This window comes from Eleutherodactylus coqui, chromosome 1, assembly GCF_035609145.1.
Source record: "Eleutherodactylus coqui strain aEleCoq1 chromosome 1, aEleCoq1.hap1, whole genome shotgun sequence".
NCBI classification, from domain to species: domain Eukaryota; kingdom Metazoa; phylum Chordata; class Amphibia; order Anura; family Eleutherodactylidae; genus Eleutherodactylus; species Eleutherodactylus coqui.
The window spans coordinates 120,171,306-120,195,522 of record NC_089837.1 but is presented as its reverse complement, the minus strand read 5'-3'; the positions used below and the strand labels follow the sequence as shown (position 1 = coordinate 120,195,522).

General features: G+C 41.2%; 1 protein-coding gene across 1 annotated transcript in view; it reads right to left on the bottom strand.

Annotated features, from left to right (window-relative positions):
- Positions 1-24,217, bottom strand: part of NYAP2 (neuronal tyrosine-phosphorylated phosphoinositide-3-kinase adaptor 2) — a 152,830-nt gene that overhangs the window by 35,418 nt on the left and 93,195 nt on the right. The window contains exon 3 of the mRNA XM_066589641.1: positions 4,238-4,539. Coding sequence (XP_066445738.1) covers positions 4,238-4,539 — 302 coding nt within the window. The remainder of the gene's footprint in view (positions 1-4,237; positions 4,540-24,217) is intronic.

The window sequence follows — 24,217 nt, the reverse complement described above, 5'->3', positions numbered from 1 at the left end:
TCGTGGTACAACAGCAAGATGTAGATCAATCTGCCCTGCCTGCCTCTATTCACAGTAAGCAGGCAGTCATTCATAGATGAATGACTGCCTGTTTACACGGGCTAACAGGCACTTGGTCTTCAGTTCTGCTAAAAACCAAGCGACTCCGACAAGTGAGCAATTTGTTGCTCAGTGCCCTGTCGGCAGCCGCTTGTATATGGGAAGAGTATCGCCTAAATTCAATATTTTCACTGATAATTTGGGCAATAATCGCCCCTTGTGAAGGTACCTTTAATGCAACTTTTTTTTTTACATGAGCTAAAAGCTATCATGTCTACTTTCATTTTTCATTACCATGTCAAAAATGTCACTAGCCTTTAAGTAATTATTGTAACCATTCGTATTAAAATGCTGGTATAGTAGGTGGTTAGGGGTTTTTAAGCTATGGCTAGCCTGTGAAATATGAGCATCTACTTCACCTAAAAGCTCCACATTAGCCATTCCTCTAGTTAATGCATCCTGTTTCTTCAATGTCTTCTATTAACATCTCTACATGGAATAATATTCATTTTTGTGGACTGAAATAAGAATTCTAATCGTAACATTAACTGTTCTCAAACTAAGAGAAATTGTTTACCAGAGAACAGAGCACTTTAAATGGGGGGCGATTATAAGAAATTAATTGTGCAGCAGGATTCAAACAGAGATTCCAATTTAACAACTACTTAAGAGACCGCAGCTAATTGCAGGAATTGTTTGGGTCATCAGCACCAACATGTAATGAGTATATCCTATCTGTACACCAGAATAGAAGAAGACATTGCTAGCTTGTCAACTTTTATTAAACTTAAAGGGATTGTCCGCGTTGTAATAACTCTGGACAACCTCTTCCCCATGCATTAAATAACAAAGGGGCATATACAGACCTCTACTCGCTCCCATTGTGTCCCGTGACGGCGCTTGGTCCACAGCTTTGGTTCCTTCTGACATCTACAGTCCTGCCTAGTTTAAGGGACATCACAGAGGCTGCAGCCTATAGGAGAGTTCAGCGATCGCTGATCTCTGTTATTGGCTGCAGCCCCTGTGATGTCCCGTAAACCAGGCGGGACTGCAGCTGTCAACAGAGATCGGAGCAGTAACCAAGCACCATCATGGGACATAGTGGGACCTGGGAGAAGTAAATATATCATCATTTGTTATTTTAATGCACAAGGAAGGGGTTGTCCATGTTATTACAACTCGAACAAGTCCTTTAATATCTATTGAATGGGGTTTCTACTTTAAAACATTACAAATATTTAATGAGAATCTGTCGGCTCTCCTGACATCCCTGTTTTAGTATCCCTCGTGTGATGTGTGACATCATCACTTCATCCTGCCCGAATTACATCCATATAAATAAATGGTCCTTTCCTTGAATGCGAAACATCATTTACTCATGCTGTCTATAGATATCTATAGAGAGGAGAGGGGGAGGAAGCTGCTGAAGGAAAACAGACTCAAATAGAGACATGTCTTAAGACAATAGTGAGTTATTGTTTACTGTCCAACTGCTACTGAAATCACATCTATACTGCTCAGTACTTATCTAGTGTCCTCTCAGATGATGTTATATCTGCATGTTGCAGACACTTTGGGAGCAGTTTCAGCACAGTGTATAGAAGACAGCATAACAGCTAGACTTCTCCCACCAGCTCAGAGACACCTAATTCCAGATACAGCTTGGAAAAGCGAAAAATAGTAATAAATGCAGGATACAAGTCATATAATGGGCAGATATAGTGTTATTCCTCATGTATACACACTTGGCAGCCTATTCTGAAGCGTCATCTGAAAAGTTAGATACACTTTATTATAATCTAGAGATGAGCAAGTATACTCGCTAAGGCACATTACTCGAGCGAGTAGTGCCTTAGTCGAGTATCTCCCTGCTCGTCTCTAAAGATTCGGGGGCCGGCGCGGGTGACAGGTGAGTTGCGGCAGGGAGCGGGGGTAAGAGAGGGAGAGAGAGATCTCCCCTCTGTTCCTCCCCGCTCTCCCCCACCGCTCCCCGCCCCCGCCGGCCCCCGAATCTTTAGAGACGAGCAGGAAGATACTCGGCTAAGGCACTACTTGCTCGAGTAATGTGCCTTAGCGAGTATACTCGCTCATCTCTATTATAATCCTCTTTATGTAATCCTGCTTTATAATGAAATGTTATACAATACAGAAAAAAGCAGCGGACAGATTATTGTCAACGTTTGATGACAAAGAGCCGAAACAGACTTCAACTGTGCTCAATGCTTCCAGCAGGAAAACATATTTAAAAAAAGCAAATATACAAGAGTTTTTTGATTAAAAAGCATGTGTCAACTACTCCATTACCTTCACAGTTTAATAATAGCTATTTCGAAATTGTTGTTGTTTCAAAGAATTTTATTTTGAGAGGTTTGATCAAAATTGCATTTGAAAACTGCTGTACAAGTGGGAATGGCATCATAATTGTGGGATATAACGGAATACATTATCCTCTCTGTGTTCTTATTTTGAGAACATTTTCCGAAGGCTCAGTATGATACTTGCCATAAAAGTCATTTGTAATGAAATATCAGAGCTTTATTTTTAGCAGCAAGTACAATAAGCCGCCATTCTAGTCCCCAAAACACTTCTCTTTATTACATGCAACAAGATTTTCCTTGCAACGCAGAAGAACGGTTGACGCCATGATAAATTGTTTGGCATTTCCTATCAAAGAGGACAATACTGGAAGCATAATAAGGTCATTGCGGGACATTAGAATGTTACAGGCAGTAAATTTACTGTATATGTGATGGCCCAATCTGTTTTACCATTCAACACACTATCAGCTTACACTAAGTAACCTGAATATTGATTGGAACATATTACTGTGACTGTAAATCTTATTATATGATATATAATATACACAAGAAATGAAATGGAGCAATGAAGCTCAAGTGTTGAGACATGAACTTCAAAATTAGTGATGAGCAAGTATACTCGCTAAGGGCAATTGCTCGAGCGAGCATTGCCCTTAGTGAGTACCTGCCCGCTCGAGACAAAAGGTTCGGGTGTCAGCGGTGGGCAGGGAGCTGCGGGGGAGAGCGGGGAGGAACGGAGGGGAGATCTCTCTCTTCCTCTCCCCCCCCCCCCCCCCCGCTCCCCCCTGCTGACTGCTGCTACTCACCGCTCCCCCGCGCCGGCACCCGAACCTTTTGTCTCGAGCGGGCAGGTACTCGCTAAGGGCAATGCTCGCTCGAGCAATTGCCCTTAGCGAGTATGCTCACTCATCTCTATTCAAAATACTAATTACATACTTTTTTGCCATGTGTAGAGTTAGTTTTTTGATATTTATGGATGGAATATTAAATAATGATGTTTTTTGTCAAATTAAAAAAAAAAAGTTCAAACTTTCATAATTATGCCATCATCAAAAATGGAACATGTTTTTAATATAACTTTTCTACCTAGTTTTCAGTTCATTTTTACTCTAGTGCAGTCTAGCCAAGAAAAAGCTTACTGTTATCAATGGAAACCATCAACAAGCTTCTCAGCGCTGAGACCCCCACAGATCCTGTGGATAGTTGATAAAAGTCAATATTGCAACAACCCCTTTAATATCAAATTAAATATATTCTACAATTTAAATGTCAGTATAGTAGGTAGACAGTCCGGTGATCATCCCATATTAATGAGCTCTTACTTATAGTAAATCATTTAAATGCCTCTAATGAATATAAATGGGCTGACCTGATTATTCACTGGTTATATGTAGTGACATCACTTAGTGGTATAGTATGCATCTACATATTACTACGACTATACTAGAAAATAGCAAAAAAAAATTTGAACAGTCCTAGAAATAAACATGACATAGGACAAGCTGCCTCTTATATACAGTATATGTGCCAAGGGCCTATTTCACACAGCGCATTTTTGATCAGTATTTTGCATATTTTCGAAAAGTCAGGCGTTCATAGAAAAAATGAGAAATCTAAACCTTTCCATTATACCTTTTTTGGAAGCAAATTACTGACCAAATCCACTGTCTGAACTTAGCCGAAGGCATTTTTCAGATTTCTTTTCTCTTCTCCAACTAGTAGATACAACAAAATGTTAACATTTGTAGACTTCTAGTAAATATTTTAATTGCTTCTAATAACATAATAGGAGCCCCCAGAATATGATTTAGAAATTAGAAGGATTGTTTCATTAATTATAACGTGCCCTGGAAAGGAAACATGTTCCACAGAGAGCTTACCATCTGTCCTGTCTGTGAACTTTGGACTCTTGCCTAGTGTTGCGGAGTTGACAGTCTCTGAAGAAATGCTTAGCTTAGTGTTTGGGTCTCGTTTTGGTTTTGGAGGTGGTTGTTTGCGGGAGCAACCACTACTGTCATCATCAGTGCCACCTACTGAATGGAGGGACTGAGAACGCACTGCAAATCCACTAGAACATGGATGCGGTAGTCTGTCTTGAGGTGCAGGCATTGTCATAAATCCCATGCGGAAATGTTTATTGACGTAGCTCCCTTCACTTCCTCTTGCTACTTCTCCACCAATACTGTAGAAAGAAAGAGAAAGTAGTAATGTTATTTATGATATTATTACTATTTCTACTACATGTGACAATATATTTTGTGAACTTAACTGGAGTAACCAGTGTCAGGCAGCTGCTGCTAAGGCAAATAGAATCATGAGGTGCATCAAAATAGGTCTAAGGGCGCATGACGAGAACATTGTTCTGCCGCTTTACAAATCACTGGTCAGACCACACATGGAATATTGTGTACAGTTTTGGGCACTGATACTCAAGGAGGACATATCAGAGCCAGAGCGGGTACAAAGGTGGGCAACTAAAGTAATAAACGGAATGGATGAACTACAATACCCAGAGAGGTTATAAAAATTGGGGTTATTTAGTTTAGAAAAAAGATGACTGAGGGGCAACCTAATAACTATGTATACATATATCAGATAACAATACAGAGATCTCGCTAATGACCTATGTATACCTAGGACTGTAACAGTAACAAGGGGGCATCCTGAAGAAGGTCTCTACTCCGACATAAAAGAGGGTTCTTTACTGTAAGAGCAGTGTTTTCATTGTTTGCAATGGTAGACCTCGCATCACATGCACTTTGCTTATGGTGCTGCCGATCCCATTGAAAAAAATGGGCGATGAGATGCGAGAGCAAACACAAGCTAGAACATGCCACGATTTGTTTCCCTGATAGCATCGCGGTGCCATGTGGGAAAACATCGCTCGTGTGTATGACCCCATTCAAAAAGATGGGGTTCATATTTTCCCCGAAACGCACAAATCTCGTGGGATTTTGATGCCAGCCTAAGTCTGTTACTTTCAGTATACTAAGGAAAATCAGATGAATAAGCCCATTCACATAAATAAAGCTGTCAATAAGGTTTTTTTAAGGATTGGTACATAAATTACCTCAACGATAGTCAACAATATGCACTCTAGACAAAGTGCCACCTTTCCAGAAAAGATTGCTTTAGACACCCAGAGTAATCATGGATGGTTCAATATACACTGCAGTACATTTGTTAATGGTATTGGATTACTTTATGCCAAGTTCTGATCCTGTACCACAGGGCTAAAAAAAGGATTAAATTGCATTAATCTAACAAACTGTCCCTGACTCTCCTGACTGCTCCCCATCAGCTCCCCTTGTTCCTCCTTATTTACATGGCACAACGTCTGACACCTACAGATTTATAAGCACTCCTTGAAATAAAGGACACCGTCGGCTGTTAGCTTGAATAATTGTAGGTGTTGATCCAACTTCATTACATCTGACAGAAAGGGAACTTGCATCTATAATGGGCGGCATACTTTAGAAGGCACAGCATCAATTTAGATGATTGTTAAGGAGAAAAGTTAATCATCTAATATGGTGTTATGTATGTTGTGTGAATATGAATTTTGGGCTTCAAGATGTCACATAAATTTGATGCTGCCCTTTGAAAGAAACAACCACATGGATCTCTGTTCAAGGTGTACAATAGCATTAAAGGAAATATCTAATACGCACTTTTTATTTTTAAAGCGCCATTGAAGTGATTTTTTTATGTAGCTAGCCTCTCAGTATATACAGTGTTTCCCCCAAAGTAGGACCTACCCTGAAAATAAGCCCCACCCTGTTTTTTGTGTGTGGGGGGGGGGGTGAAGGGCTTGAAATATAAGTCCTACCCCAAAAATAAGCCCTAGCTAACCAACATTAAGGAAAAAAAAACAATACCTACCTAGCAAGCACCGGCCAGGTCCCTCCCGCTGGTCTCTGGAGCCCCGACGCTCTTGCTTCAGTCTTCAGCACTCGACAGAACAATGCTTCCTGATAATAGAGTTTGTAAACCCCGCCTCCAGGAAGCAATAGCTGTGATTGGTTCTTCGAGCACTGCATTGATTGGCTGAGCCATGGGACTCGACAACCAGTCAGTGCCATCACTTCCTGGAGATGGGGTTTACGAACTCTGTTGCCAAGAATCGATGTTCTGTCGGCTGCTGAGGACTTAAGCAAGAGTGCCGGCGCTTGGAGACCAGCAGGAAAGACCTGGTTGGTGCCTGCTAGTTAAATATAAGACATTCCCCAAAAATAAGACCCTTTGCCTCTTTTGGGGCAAAAATTCATATAAGACAAGTTTTTATTTTTCGGGAAACATGGCATATAAGTCTACTAGTGTTAGCTTGATTAGTTATTCCTTTTTATCCGGCCTATTTCTCAGATGGTCATGTGATCTCAAATCTGACCATCTCAGATTTACGTGTTCAGTTATTGTTATGTGTTCATACAAGTAATGTGGGAACTCACTGTTCTTATTGAGCACAGATGGGAATTTGGTGCCCTGTAACATCTGGAGATACTTCTCACTGTTAAGTGATTCATCAATTAAAAATGACTCTATGATACGGGTCCCCCAAATACCACACCAAACCATGACCTTTTGTAAACATTGTTTTTGATGGATCAATCCACAATGGATTATCATTGACCCAATACTCAACATTCACATAAAACAGTGCAGGGAAAAAAAAGCTATATGATCCACTTGAAATGGCAAATCCTAAAGTGATGTGAAGAAATATTACCTGCACTTCTTCAGTGTAATCTGGACTAGAAAATTGGATTAAACATTTAACCATGTGTATCAGGCAGAATAGTTAATACATTCAACATATCATGTAAGGCACTTTGTGAAACTCCTGAACAAGTAAAAAAAGGGCGAAACTGACACTTCTAGTGTGCTTCTGTATAAATTCCAGCCAAGACTGACATATCACATGACCCCCTTCCCATTTGAAAAACCTGAACTGAATTCAATATGGCAGAGTTCAAAATGGCCCCCAAGAACATCTTTTCCACCAAAAATTGCAGCCTCCCTCCGAATTAATACTTTCAGACATTGGAAGTCAGTGTTCTCATTATTACACCACCTAAGTGGGTTTGTCCAGACTTTTGCTCACCTTGTAGATTGTGCAGAAGTGTGCATAGACATAAGCTAGCTCCATAGCAAAGATTAGAATTGTACCCCCTTCTGGTGCTGGTTAACACCACCACACCCTTAAATATGGGTGTACTTGAAAAAGGCTATTTGGCCGAAACGGGTTGTATTCAATAAACCGTGGAACTTACCACCGAGTAAGAGCAGTGAGACTGTGGAACTCTCTGCCTGAGGATGTGGTGATGGCAAAATCAGTAGGGGAGTTTAGGAGGGGACTAGAGCGGAAGGATATTACAGGATATAGACATTAGGTGACCATCCGGTTTGTAGTTCTGGGTCTAACAGTCAGGTAGGAACTATCAAAGGTTGATCCAGGGATTATTCTGATTGCCATTATGGAGTCAGGAAGGAATTTGTTGCCTAAATAGGCTAATTGGCTTCTGCCTCTTGGGGTTTTTGCCTTCTTCTGGATCAACTAGAGGGTGGAAATAGGCTGAACTAGATGGACATTGTCTTCATTCAGTCTAACATACTATGTTACTATGTTGTAGGACATCTAAAGAGGGAATCCCTGTACAAACAATACTCATTACAATAAAGAAAGCTGCCAACTTCGATAGCACCCTTTTCCCAGGGTTCCAATGACATGGGCTGCCTCTATGATAAGTACGTATGTCCTTGTGTTCCTTTCTGGACTGTAATGTGTGCTACAATCATCACAAGCTACAAACTCTGAGAGTCTATAGACTAGAAGATACAGTGACAAAACATTGTGAAGATTCAAACAAAAAGACTCAGCAGTTACATCGTAAAAGATGTCCCGTCTAAGATGTGCAATGAGTAAATAGTAATTAAATACTCTGCACAATTGCTATTCTCGGCATCTCCATGCATAGAAACAATTACAAACTTGGTGATATTGCTTTAGTCAACTCATAGTGATACTATTGCATTCTAAAGATGTAACACATACAGACGAGGCTGCAGCCCGGATCATCCAAGAAAACATGAAAAATTAGTTCTTTATAGAAACATTTCAATAGCAGAGACCGCGGTACCAAGCCACAGTGCGTGATGCTGGTTAAAGCAGAGAAACGAAGCTGCAAGAGAAGTTACAGCCTTGAACTCACAGTCTAGAGTTTCGTCAGCAGAGTCTGCAGGATACCAAGGTCACTGATGGCAAGTATAGTTTAAAGGAACTCGAAGCAGACAAGAAACAGTGGCACTGACGAACACAGGCAACTCGCATGCCTGGAACAGACATAAACAGAAAAGGGCACCTGATGTAGACAGAGACTAAGTACAAAGCAAGGTAATAGGAATAGCCTCTCTGAATATTCTTGCAAAACCTGCCTTACAGGCCTCTTTCACACGGTCGAGAAAATCGTGCAAGATTTGGGCGTTGCGAGATGCCCAAATCTTGCATGAATATGAACTTCATTCTTTTGAATGGAGTCATATGGAATCGCAGCATGCTCTGTCTTTGCGCATTCCTCAGAATGCGCCACCCATTGTTTTCAAAGGGACAGGAAAACACATCACACGGAGTGCAATGTGCACACGCAGGCGTGCAAGGTCTCCCATTAAAAACAATGGGAACCACTTGCCGATCCTCAGAAGTGGCTGAAAGCTGTGCCGGAGGCACAAAAGTGATGAGAGGTGTTTTTGACAGAGAAACACCTTGCATCTGCGGGTACATCGTACGTTCATGAGCTCGACATTGGGCCAAATCAAGGCCCGATATCGCGCACGGCAGTGTGGAGGTAGCTACAGAGTTGGATTATTATTGTCATGAGTATTTTGACCCTACAGTTTCGTTTCAGGAGTTACTGCAATTTCGAGGAGAAAAAATAAAATGTTTTTGTAAATATGTCATTTCAAAGGCATTGTTTTTCTATAGTGCACATGAAAATGAGGATTTGCACCTCAAAATGGATACCCCTGTTTGACTTATGTTTAGAAACATACCTGTTGTGGCCCTAATCTTCTGTCTGTATGCACATTGGGGCCCAAACTGAAAAGAGTAGCCGGTGGCTTTCAGAAGAGACATTTAGCTTGAAGTTGATTTAGGCCCCATTGCCCACTTGTTGAGCCCTTGAGCTGCTAAAACGACAGAGAACCCCCACAAATGACCCCATTTTGAAAACTAGACCCCTTAACGAATCCTTCTAGGGGTGTACTGCGTATTTTGACCCACAGTTTTTGAATGAATCTAAGCAAAGCAGAAAGAAAAAATTAAGATTTTCATTTTTTTGGCAATTGTGTAATTTTAAAAACAGGTCTTTTTGTTCAGCACACATCTGAATTAAGACTTTCACCCCAAAGTGGATACCCCTGCCGTGTTCAGAAGCATACTCATTGTAGCCCCAATCTACTTACTGTACTCATGGAATAAATTGCAGCCCCCCATTGCTCACTCGTGCAGAAAAAAAATGGACTCCCTAAAAATACCCCTCCCCCTCCCTAGCATCTTTTTGGCATTCCCTAAATCTTAGATAGAAACAATAAAGTAAACTGTGTGGTATGTCTGAAAACAGGGGTAATTACAGAGACCAGGTTAGGATGGGCACATGGGGCAATAAAATCGGGTATCCCCCCTCCTCTCATGCTGTTTTGGGGGGTATTTCTTGACCTCAGTGGCAGGGATGGGGTGTAAAAAGTGGCGCTCTGTGAGGCTTCGTAAGTTTGCTGAGGTGCGGCGGTCTCACACAGAAGGCGCTCAACAAGGTGCTCCTGGAACTGCAGGAAGGCGAGCGTTCCCGGGGCTTCTTGTAAATTAGGTAGTGATCTGAATAATGCTGGTCTCACATGGCCATATGTGGAATTCGCTTGCGGAGGCCCACGGCGGATCCCAGCTGTGAGCTCGGCTGTGGCCCTGCATACAGCCAAGTAATGTACTGTGCATAACTGCGTATTCACACAGGCGGTCATGCGCAGTCCTTTTTTTCCCTTATATTTCTGGACTTTTTCCCCATCTACCACCTAAAAAAAATGTAAGAAAAGTTATACAACACATTATATGTACCCCAGAGTGGGGCCATTAAAATATACAACTTGTTCCAAAAAAAACCCAAGCCCTCAGATGGCTATGTCAATGAGTTAAGGTTTGTGCAATGCAACAATGAAAAGCATCAATGTGGTGCAAGCCACTCAAATAAGTGTCCCATTCATTTTAATGGGGTTTCTAAGCAGCTTCCTTCTCCCAGGTGAAGCATTTTTCTGACTCCTAAGCAAACAGCAACCTCCTCCTCAGGGACATGAAAAGGAGCAGCTCTCCAAGGTCAGGTAGACCTGCAGTCACCACTAATCTTTCCAAGGCAATACTTGTACCTAACAGCAAGATTCGGAGCTTGTGGCCCCCAGTGCAAAATTTTCAATCAGGCCCTTCCTACCATGTGCAATTAATATGCCTACCATGAGTCTTCTTATGTGCCAGAGGAGACCCCTCGGGCACCAGAGCTCCACTGCTACCTTTACAGCCCTTATAGCCATGCCCTTGCATTTATATATAGGCAAATAAAAGCGAATCAATTTTGGAGGATGTTGATCATGACATTGTTATTCAGGTAACAGATTTTTTTCAGGCTCTTCATTCCAATGGGCATTTTAATGGGAATGCAATTGAAATAAATTTGCACTTGTATTTGCATTTAAGACTGACATGTTCTGTGAAATGTGCAATCAGCAAATGTGAAAATTTAGCATAGTAATGGCACATGTCTCTCAGGGTGATTATTAGATGTTGCAAGACTTCAAAATAGAAAAGCACTGATAAAGTCAAATTCCTGAAGGCTAGCAAGTGAATCATGTTAATTGTAGGCTTGCTACGTAGCCATTTTGCTATACTAGCCAATAAAGGGGATTAAATACAGCAAGGAAAACAATCATTTGTCACTATGTAGAGCATTCACACAATATCAAGTAAGTGCACCCAGGCTTTATTAAAGTCAAAGGATATGAAGATGAACTGATATCTAAACGACTGTAGCAATAACCACACTGGTGTTCTTTTCTACGAAGTTGTGTTTATAACATGATTGCCTACTCATAAATTCATGTTTGCCCTCATTATATTAATTCATGCTAATCATAGGCTGACCCTAACATGAATAATTTAAACTTTACTACTGGATTTATAGGCATTGACTGTTTTGGTCCTTGATGTCCTTAGCCTGGGTCAGCCATGACAAGCTGTGGGATGCCCTACAAGAGCTGGGCATATCGGCGCATCTAGTCTAGCTGATAAAATCACCAATCAAGAAGCCACTAAGAACACAATATGGGGACACAGATTGGTTTGGGATTGGCAAAGGTGTCCAACAGGGCTGCATCCTCTCACACTTCTTGTTTAACCTATATCCGGAAGTGATCAAGCGTAAAATGGACCTAGATAAATTGGAAACCAGGGTGAAAATAGGTGGCAGAAACATCAACAATCTCCGTTATGCAGATAACACAACTCTGCTTGCAGAAATTTAAAGAAGACTAAAATTATGACAACAGCAAAAAATGTCCAAATTCAAATCAAAATTGACAACGAGGCCATAGATTGCGTGTGAGACGTCATCTTCCTTGGTTCGAAAACTGACTGGGATAGAGAATCTATGCCAGATGTAGGATAGCATTGGGGCAAAGCACGATGCTAAAAATGGTAATCTGTGGGGAAACCTGGCAGCGGGTGCTCAATTGACCTGCTACACAAGTACATGGGAAACGAAGAAGTATCAATCACAGGTAGCCTAGAACTGCACAAATGGATATCCATACGTTTACTACAAGCACTATACGCATATTTTACAGATTTTACAGATTTTATCACCAGTTTGAATGTTAGCCACTACAAATAATGTCTAATAAGTCTATAAGTAAAATGCATCACTTCTTCCAACACCACAGAGATGTTTGTGCTGCTGAGTGCCAAATAAATAGCACAGAAGCTAATGGCAATCCAAAAGAAAATGGCTTTATTAAGAATTTAAATAATTGCAGTTAATCTTAATAATCTTAACTAACCTGTAAGGGCAAATAAGACTTTTCCTGAGCTCTCTCCCTGCTATGAGCCCTCCCACTGGAGGTGGCCAGGGATGGATGTGTTCAAGGTCCTTTTTAGGGATGAGCGAACGTGTCCGTAACGGACACATCCGCACCCGGACACCGGCTTTGCCGAACACTGCAGTGTTCGCGCGTAAGTGTCCGGGTGCCGCCGGGGGGCGGGGAGATGCGCGGCGGCGCGGGCGGCAGTAGCGGGGAACAGGGGGGAGCCCTCTCTCTCTCCCTCTCCCCCCCACTCCCCGCCGCACCCCCCCGCGCTGCCACGGCGGCCCCCGAACTTTTTCGCCCGAACACTGAAGTGCTCGCAAAGTTCGGTGTTCGGGCGAAAAAGGGGCGGAGCCGAACGTGTTCGCTCATCTCTAGTCCTTTTCAAATCTATTTTGGGTTGCTCTCCAACGCTATCTAGCTTTACACCCTTACAATATTTACTAGCAATACATAATATTATCATAAACCCACTATAAATATTCTGCTATAATAATCAATTTGCTTGTCAAAGATTTGTTAAATATTAGGTGGCCTAGAACATCTTCTGTAGTCATAGTTAATGACTGCAAATGGGTTATCCAAAATTACAGATATAATGTATAGATTTATCTATAGAAATACATAGAGCCAATGCTTGGATGCTTGGACAGCAAATCTATACAAATGTAGTGATCCTTATGAATGTGTTCCAGAATAAAATGTGAAACAATGCATACATTATCCTACCAAAACTCATTTGGTACCTGAGCAAAAATCAGAAGTGGTATTTATTTACATATGTTAATACTTAGTGGGGCTCCTTTGACCCTAACGACATTGGATACATCTAGTACACTTCAGCTGCTATTTCCCTCTATTCATCTTACAAATATCTGACGAGTTCGCTCAAAGAAGATGAACGCTGTTCATATTTCCTGGCATGACGTTCCAGTTCATCCCAAAGATGTTAAGAAGGGTTCACTTTGGGAGTCTGTTCAGGACAGTCCAATCATGGAACATCCATACCTTCAAACCAACATAAAACAGCATTGGATTTGTGAAAAGGTGCATTGTCTTCTTAGAAGTAGTGCTGACCATTCCTAGAGTATTGCCACATTGGTAGCACATTATTTCCTAGAATGACAAGGTACACATCCCTGTTCATGTGCTTCATGTAAGATGGCTTGTGTGCAGCGACATAACCAGTATATCCAATAGCATGCAGTTCCCATCACAGACTATAGTTGACACCTCCAAGGGTCTGCATCCTACGTAGCATGGTGCCCAAATGTTTTTGGTAGGATACTGTACATGATCTAGACTGGCATCAGGTCTAGGTAGACCTGGGCAGATGCCAGTGGCCATTGGGATCCCATGATGATCTGAGTAAACATGATCTTCACTTCTCAAACAAAGGTAGGAATAAATAGCAGGCTCATGTGATTTTATTACCCATGGATCCATAGATATCGAGATCAGTTTTGTTTTGGTTCAGCTATACAGTTCAGTGACTTAATGATGAAAAGAGCAAACTCCACTAACATTTTTTTCATATTTAGGCTTTTAATTATTATGCAAGAAAAGCCAGAATATACTGAAATATGGAAACCCGTTAAACTTGCTATTTTATACATTCTTCTCCTTTTAAACAAAAGATATCTAACTTCAAGAGCAGCAAGTATAGTTAATTCTGACTATGTAGCATTATTCGTAAATTATATATGCATGTACTATGTAATTGTGTTTCATATTTTCCATTATCCTAAGGCAGCTTGCAAAGTCCTTGACTTCATGTTTTGTTTTAGATCACACAGAACTGAGCTTGGCTATTTTAGGAAATTACATATTAACAATGTCAGTATTTGTAGACATCAGGACAAGAACATTTCAGCTTCCAGCTATATCTTTGGACCTTCCGAAAGATATTCACTAAATCATATAAATCAAGGGCCTTTAAGGAAATTGGGTCAATGCAAAAAAGCACTCAAGATTAATTCAGCGGAGGTCAAAGAAAAGTCACCTGTTACCAACATGTCTGCAGTTTTTTGCATCTATTGTCAACAAAAAGTCTCCTGTACGACACATCAACATAAAGCTGTATTATTCATCAAACTGCTCCAAAATGACAATCACCATCTCTATGTAAGGACTCAGATACCAGAGGTCACAAAAGCAATTAAAGAGATGACAATGCCTATTATCTACAGTTCATCAAAATAATGGGGTCAGTGTGAATTTGTTAATTTTTGAATTATTTCAATAATTTCATATTTTAAAGGGCTGACTGCTTAAATATGGTCAAATGAACAGATTTATCTAAGGTTAGGTCAGATTTGACTTTTTTCTGAACAGTCATATGCACATGGAAAGAGGAAAAGAATACAGCAAAAAGATAACAGTGCACAGGTGGCCTTGCATCTTACATACCTGTTAGTCAAAAAGGTATTTGGCCGACAGCTATTTCTTCTGACTTTTCTATACACAATCACAGTCAATTCAGCCCGGCATGCATGTGTTCTCAATGGGCAGAGGGGAATAAGACAGCATGGATCCAGTATATTGACTTCTTGGGGAGAGTGGGGATTTGCCTGTACACATTAGATGGTCAGTCAGTCTTGCCGAAACTGGTAGTATTGGCCAACATATGTCCAATGTGTAGGATCCCCTTAAAAGTCAATTACTAGTCAATTTCTAGTTATCAGATTGATAAGCACTAGGCACCTATGGGAATCAATCTCTTAAAACACACTACTAATGAAGGGTGTTATTAAAAAAAGGTCCGCTTATTTTCCAGAAACAGTGACACTGTTATCTGTGGGCTACATCTGGTAACACAGCTCAACTTTTTTTCACGAAATTAAGCTTGGGCGCCATTAACAAGCGCCAAACTTAGGACAACTGTAGTGCCGTTAATGAATTTAAAAAACAGACCTTTTTCAAATCTTATACAACCCCTTAAGGGACCTTCCACACAAAGGCAAATTGTTCTGCAAGATGCAGCAGCATTTGCCACCACGGTAATCTGCACCAAAATCTGTACATCTAAATGCAGATAGCCAGCAGAGTTAGGGTGCGGGCAGACGAGCGCATAAACGGCGCGTTTTTGCGACCAAACGTATATACGTGACCATCTGAGGCAATGGTTTCGAATGTATTCGTTCACATGGGCGATTTTACGGCGCGTAAAAACGGCAATTCGAAAAAAAACGGAACATATGCGACCGAAATACGCGCCAACGCATATTCGATCGCCGAAAAGACTGTTTGCAAAGTAGGAACAAACGAAAATACGCTTTCTAGCTCTGGTCGTGATCGGTGAAAAACGATCGCTCGGGCGATTATACGTTGCGCTCGTGCGAACGTAAATACGCCTACGCTCGTCTGCCCGCACCCTTAGGCTAGGGTCACACAGGGCGGATTTGTTGCGGTTTTGCTGCGTTTTTCCGTTGTGGTTTTGACGCAGAAGAACTGCTTCTGCGGCAAAACCGCTTCAAAGGTTAATTTGGGCTTGCGAATTTTGCTGCGATTTTCGTGCGGAAAAATGCGCAAGCGCTTTTTTTACTTTTGTCGCGTATTTGGTGCGGTTTTGGCTGCGTACATAGAGGTCTATGGACAAAAAACCGCTGCGGAAACGACCAAAGAATGGACATGCTGCATCTTTTAAAACCGTGACACAGTTGCATTTCCGCACTGCAGCTGTGCGGAAAAAATCCGTCCTGTGAGAACAGCTTTTTGGCAAATCTCATTTGTGCTGCATTGCACTGCAAACGCAGCGGTTTTGCCGCAGTGCGGATATGCAACGACAATCCACGGCAAAACTGCGGAAAATCCGCCCTGTGTGAACCCAGCCTTAGGATATTTTCAATTAGACATGCGGATTGGGTGTGGAACTTTCCGCAGGCTGGAAAATTTCACTGCATTATGCAGAACAATTCTGCCAATGTGAAAGGTTGAAAGGTCCCTTAGAGGGTTTTGGGGCAATTGCTATTGATGACCTATTCTCAGGATAGGTTATCAGTCGTTTATTGGCTGGGGGCTGCCACCCGGGACCCCGAATGATCAGCTGTTCAGGTGCCGCTATCAGCATCACAACATAGTATATAGAAAAGCACAGCAATACCTACACATCTCATATTTTATTAACACCATCTTCATCTTGTGGTGTGGGTCAGTTGTTCTGTCTGTTGATAACCTTACTATATATAGCTTGAAGTTCACCTTCGAAATTAATGAACACAGAATCCAATTTTTGGATTTGTTGATCACCAAGGAGGAGGGTAAATTGCTCACCACTGTGTATAGAAAACTGCCATCTACTAATAACCTCATATGTTGAGAGAGTTTCCATCCACCTAGTTTGAAAGCAGGAATACCTAAGGGCCAATACATTAGGATGTGTTGAAATTGTTCCACAAATGACGAATTTAGGTGTCAGGCGCGTAATTTACAGTTGAGGTTTAAGATGAGAGGAAACCCACAGAGAATATTGATAAAGTCTTTTAAGTCATCGTTAGAAGTAGACAGAGCTGGGATTTCTTAACTCTTGGGGAGAATGCTTAATACTCCTGAGGATACGTTTTATTGGTGCTTTTGATAATCAGAATGAGCGGGTTTATATGATTTTGAAGAGATATTGAGGTACCTTAATGACTGGCCCCAATCTGGGGGATGTATTATCTCCTGTTCCATCTCTGACCTACAGGTGTCACGTCTTAGTCAGCACATGGTTAATTATTTGCCAGCACACCTAGTTGTAAGTTCTATCAAGAAAGCCAGAGTTAACAGCTCCTGTGCTTTCTAGTCTAGGTTAATTAGTCCTGCTAGTGTCTGAGAGGCGTGGCTGGTGATTGACATTTCTGTCAGCCAATTGGCTTCTCCCTCCCCCCTATAAGATGCAGCTCTTGCTGCTTGGAGCAGCCCATTAATTTTCAGTGATCCCTGAGCAGTCCCCCTGCTCAGAGCTGCTGTGTGTCTAGCTCCGGTGTTTTGGTTTGTTCCCTGTTTGTGTCTATTGTTTGTCTGTACTTGTTCTGTTTCTTTCCGTGCACTGTACCCTCTGTATTCACGCCTCCCTGGTAGGGATTTGTAGTGGCCTAAGTATGAGTGTGGGTCTGCACTTGTCAGAAGCAATCAGCCCACCGATTAGGTAGGGCGCCCTCCCGGGGTAGTGGTTTGCAGGAAAAGGATTTGTATGCATTGAGCATGCGCGGTCTTCCTTTAGTGCCAAAGCATTCCCACAATACATCTGTTTAATTTGGCTTGTTTGGGCCTGCATGATGGCTCGGCATATATTAATGTTCACTGAGGATATACAGTTCTTCATAATCATTGGCACATTCTTGGGATCTGTATTGGATATTAGTATTAACCTGCAGTACATATATACTGTTATACTTACCTTTTAGGAAGACTATCAATTGGCTACATTTGGGCTTTATTGTATTCTAGCTTTTAGTTCATCTTTTCTCTTTTTGCATGCATTATATTATATATTGTATTTATTCAGCTAAGTTTTTGTTTGGGTTGAGTGAGCATGTGTGGTTATTTTCATCAGTAAAGCGTGGATTTTGGCCCACTTAGCATATGCAAGCTCCTCTTATTGTTGACGCACATGTGCAATTAGTCTTAGCAATTTGGCTTTTCTGCACCTGCTGAAGGTTCGGCACACAATGATGTAGACTGAGGATGCACATTCTCTCTTTGTTATCGCCTGCCTGGCTATTCTCACAACAACGCATGCATTGTAAATTCATGGCATTGTGGTACATTTAACGCCCCAGCATGTAATTTGGATATCTCTGGATTGCTGTTTATTTATGAGTAAGTGTTCTATTGCTATCTTTGTATTTATTCTTTACCGGAATCATGTAAGCTGTAATGTTTGATCTATTGCCATTGATCATTGGTATTGGATCAGTGTATTGATGATCATGATTGGCTATGTGCGGACACTTGGTGGTTATTTAAATATGGCTTCACAGCATTCAGTGATGTCAGGCCTACCTACTTTACATGACTCATCTATAGAGTCCACCAGTTTTTCCCCCGTGATGAACCATTTGTGTAATAGAGAAACGTGTTCAAAGTATTCAATGGTGATGTTTTTTTGACACTTAGGGCATAACAGTGGACAGCATGAGGGTTAGCCACTGATACGTGGGGTTGCCCTTTTTGGGGAAGAAAACCCACTTTTAGGCAACAAGAGGTACTTTTGTACCTAGGGAAATTATCTTCTTTGATCCACACTTGCTACCCTCCTCTCCATTGTTTTTTTGAGTGAGTTTTTTTGTGAGTAACACACATGCATCACTGGATCTTAGCTGTGTGTGTTTGTCTTAATTGCCCAATGTGTCCTTATAAGTGGAATAATTGGTTTATGTCGGTATTGGGCTGCTTTCACAGAAAATTGTGAATCGATTCTGGAGGTCCATTCTGAGTCCCATTAAAGTCAATGGAAATAAATATCTGGTTTTTTTTCTTTACAAAATGTTTTCATTATGTTAAACAATGTTAAAAAGTACATTTGGTATCGCTGCTAATGTAACAACTCACACTATAAAATAAACATTATTAGTTATTGATCTGGCATGGAGAACACTGTAAAACATTTTAAAGGAATTGTGTTATTTTTTTTTTGTTTATTAAAAAAAGAATAAAAGATAATCAAGGAGTCATATGTACCCCAAAATGATACCAATGACAACTAAAACACATCCTGCCACAAAAAGCCCTTATAAAGTTGGGTCAGGGCTAAAAAAAGCAATGAATCTCAGAATATGGTGAGGCAAAAATCAAAGTGTTTCTATTGTGCAAAAGTGTCCCCATAATCATAATGGCTTAAAAAATAAAGTTAACATGTCATTTAGACCTCATGTACAAAAAAAGATTAAAAAAAAAACAATGGTGAAAATACAGTTGTTCACTCCCCCTCCTCAAAAAAACTCATAGTTTTTAAATACATCAGATCTAGCCCAAACTGTTGCTAATGAAAAACCCAATTTGTCCTGAAAAAAACAAGTCCTCATACGGCTCCATGAAGTTGTGGCTCTCAGAAAGTATTGATATAAAATAAAATAAAAAATGCTGCCTCCTTCAGGGGTGAAATTAAATATTAATTTGAACCTATAAGTAATTGTAGTTGTTTATTAATGATTAAACATCTTTTTCATGTATTAGGCCCTTAGAGGGCTGCAGTAACAAACCTAATCAAACAATTGTGGATGTTGCTATCTTAGAGGGGATCCAGATAGAGAGGATTTGGCATGGAATTTCCATACGGACTCTCCACGGCACTTACAGTAGCAGCAAAGTGGATGAGATTTTCAAAATCTCATCCACATGCTGTGGAAATAATCTGTACAAATTTGTGTGGAAATTAGCATGCAGTGAGGAATTCAATTCCGCAGCATGTAAATGTTATCGCCATCTCCACTGCGGGGTTCACCTCTTCTCAATGAGAGGTGCGGGTTTTGAGGCCAACTTTCCTCTGCTGATCTGCAGCAGAATGCCCCTTTGAAGGTATTGCAGTGAAGGGGTCCTATGTACCATCACCTTGCTGATCCGCAGAGGGGCCTAGGGTGGGAACCCCACCAATCACACAAATTAGGCCTATCCTAATGATAACTGCTAGAGATGAGCGAACACGTTCGGCCCCGCCCCTTTTTCGTCCGAACACCGAACTTTGCGAACACTTCAGTGTTCGGGCGAAAAAGTTCGGGGGCCGCCGTGGCAGCGCGGGGGGGTGCGGCGGGGAGTGGGGGGGAGAGGGAGAGAGAGAGGGCTCCCCCCTGTTCCCCGCTACTGCCGCCCGCGCCGCCGCGCATCTCCCCGCCCCCCGGCGGCACCCGGACCTTTACGCGCGAACACTGCAGTGTTCGGCAAAGCCGGTGTCCGGGTGCGGATGTGTCCGTAACGGACATGTTCGCTCATCTCTAATAACTGCTCAATGTAAAATCCTGCATAGCTCCTTCAGAACTAGTCTACTTTTCCTTACCTATGGGTTTGGCTTTGTCCATAATATCAGTAGTGTTATGATATAGTCTTTAATAAGGCAATAGGAATCTAAGTCATTGGGACCACACATATATAATCTGGCATGGGACAGAGAGAATGTGTGCAGGCGAGCTGTGATCCTTTAATGTGCCATATATTGAACTGCTTTTAGAAGGAGATAACTAAAACCATCTCATATGTAGCAAGTACTCAGAACTCATTTGGCAGATCTCCAACTTCATCTTTGGGAAAATTAGCCTCTCAAGGCTGCTTATAAATAATCAGTCACTGCCGCCGTCTCCCAATGCCTAGCAACATGAAATTCATAGGTCTTCTGTAATCCAACATCACAAGGACAGTTGTCCAGTGCTCCTATAAATAAGGGAGTCCCTTGGTCACATCCTACATTCATGCATAGAGATGCCATATGCTGTAAGATCATAATATATATCTATGCAATCTAAGGCTAACTATAGATGTAATAACAGATGGCATTGTTCATGCTCTATGAATTATAGGAGTTTTTTTTAGTAAGTAGTCATTTTTAGGTTTTATTTCTATAATAAAAATAACTATTAAAATTGACTACAGGTTTAGTACATTCGGCAGTGATCGTCTGCCTTTTGCCATTTTAGCTCCGTTACAACAAATTGATTCTCGTTCTTTTAGACTTACAGAACTTGGGATTCTAGTGAGAACTGAACTGCCTGCTGCGTCTGATTTACTTCAGTCTCGGAGATCTTAGGAGAAAGTGACTATTTGTAGTCAGCTACTTCATAAAGTCTTTCTGTAATGTGTTAAACATATATGTGTAGCCCATTATAGTGGAGCCAAGTCTAGCGCATTACAAGTAAGCAAGGAAGCCAGATAACTCCCAATGAGACACAGATATGCAAAGTCAACTTAGCGATCTCTGCAGAGATAGAAGAAAACTACAAGGACACAAAAGCTTGAAATATTATGCAGTATGTCATGCAGCATTGTTATAAAGTGCTCTAAAACCAGCAAATAGAACTACTCTCCCATTTGCTACACCTAGGATGACGGCTCCAGTGAATGACCAATTTATAGTTTTATTAAGGAATAATTAGCCATTCTTAAGCAATCCAATGAAAATACTGATACTAGTGGATGTAGGCCACTCCAACTACAGTAGGCAGGTGTGAAGAAAAGGCTACAAAGTAAGATTGCTTTCAAAAATAGAAGTGTTAATAGTTCATTTTTATCAATGAACAAAAGAGAAATGTAAATCAAATCACTCCTTGGTAAGAGCACCCTTTGCCTTCAGAACAGCATCAATTCTTCAAATACACTTGCACACAGGAACTCAGCAGCGAGGTTCTTCCTAACATCTTGGAGAACTAACCACAGATATTCTGTGGATGTAGCTTGCTCAAATCCTTCTGTCTCTTCATATAATTGCAGACAAACTGGATGATGATGAGATTAGTTGTCCATGGGAGCCATATCATCACTTCCAGGACTCCTTGTTCTTTTTGCTGAAGAGAGTTCTTAATAACATTTGCTGTATATTTGGGATCATTGTCCTGCTGCAGAATAAATTTGGAGCCAATCAAACTCCTCCCTGATGGTATTGTGTCTGCCTGTATTTTTCAGCATGGAGGACATCATTAATCCTAACCAAGTTCCTAATTCCGTTTGCTGAAATGCAGCCCCAAAGTTTTCATGCATAGTTCAGTCACTTGGCCTTGTTTCTATATTGAAGGAATGTCTTTTCCATGAAGACCACTTCTGGCTAGACTTCCTCAAGCAGTAAATAAATGTACCTGGGTCCCACTATTAATACCAGTATGGAACTGATGGCACTGCTGGACATATTCCAATTTCAAAAGCAAGTAAGACCCCATTTACACTGACAGATGATCGCTCAAAAGCCGCTCAAATGACAGTTTGAGTGACAGTTTTGAGCAATCATCTTTGCATAGTCTATAGTAGCTAAGTAGTTACTTAAGAGCTATGCAGGTGGAGTGGGACACCACCACTATCACTTGGCGAACGATACAGCTGTTCTGCATAAGCTTACAGCTCGCTTCCCACTGTGAACTACCAGCGGGACACGAGCTGAAATAATCTTATCGTCGCTGCTGACTGTGATAACAGCCTGCACCGCTGCTAAGAGGAAATCGCTCAATTCAAGAAAACTGGAATTGAACGATGAACGACTCGTGCACGAAAACTGTACGATATCCGTGCATTTAGGCGCAACGGTTATCGCTCAAAAAACGGCTTTGAGTTAATGTTAAGCGAGAATCATTGTGTCTAAATAGGCCTTAAGCATGATGCGTCTTTCATCTGCTGCACTGTTTCCTTGCCTAAGCACTGTGTCTATGGTTCTTAATGTTACCCATTTCTTTGTGCTTATTCAAAAGAGCTTAAACATAACTGGAAACCCCAGACTACTTTGAAATCTTTGCTTGGGAGAGACCTTGTTGATGCAGTATAACCACCTTGTGTCTTGTTGCTCTGCTCCATGGTGTATGACCTGTGGTATTAAACAGTCTTCCACAACCTCACCTTTTGTAGCAGAGTTTGGCTGTTCCTCACCCAGATTTAAGCCTCCAAACAGCTGTTTGTGTTATTGATTGTGTTTTAACCTACATATAAAAATTATCATCATTATCATCTGTTTGGTATAATTGGTTAATCATACACCTGACTATGGTTCTACAAAACCCCTGACTTTGTGCGGTGTCCCTGCTTGTCTTCTGCATCCTGCTTTTTTCTCTGCACGGATCGCCCAGCTGTTATACAGCCGAGCACTCCGTGCGGGGTATGGAGAACAGAGCTCCACCGATCTGTTCTTCATACTCAGCCTGTCATCAGGGAGTGGGATACAGCTGAAACAATAGTATCAGCTGTATCCCGCTGTGAATCCCTGATAAGGCTCATCATTGAAAGACAACGGTGAGCGACGGCTTACACACAACGATTATTGCTCAAAAGACGGCTTTTGTGCAAATTTGAGCGATAATCATTGTGTCTAAATGGGCCTAAACATACATGCTGGTAGAAGTTTGTGATTCCACTGTTAAAAACGTTTCTTTGCTGGTCACATGATGGTCCATGGTAATAATAAAACTCCAGTAAATGACTAATGATACTCCAAGCCTAAGCCTAGATCCTGTTGACAATGACCATCAATTAATCAAAACAGATGGAATTATCTTTTCATGCTGCAGACATTTCAGTAAATTCGTTTGTAATTGTACAATATGAAGGAATTGTGACAGGGAGATCAGAAGAAGAGTATAAAGTATGAGCATGAAGTCAGGACAATGACCATGAACGGCCCAAAACAGTGGAAGAGGACACAAAAAGAAGACAAAATATGGTACACATATGAGTCAAAGAAGTAATGTTGTCTCCAATGATCATGGACATTAGAGTGTTCCAGAAATTGAAAGGTGTCGTAGCTAAGCTGCAGGATAACGTTTATGTAGGTTCTTACATTCATATTTGGGACCAAAACAGACCATGTTATTTATGGGTGCTACCCTTGTATATTCACTGGCTCCACTCGGTCATTCACTGGTGTTTTGGAACTTTGAACTTTTCTGTGTTTACTGTTTTGATGTTTTATGTCATGAACTTGGAATTCCTTCTCTTGGGACTATTTCAGTCTCCTATTGTAGTACTAATTTGTCTTTGTAGAAAAAAAAACAAGCATAACAATTAAAATTAGAACTCAGAAATGTCTTAAATGGTCATTTACTGGTGACTTTTTGAGGCCTTCACCATCATCATTCCAG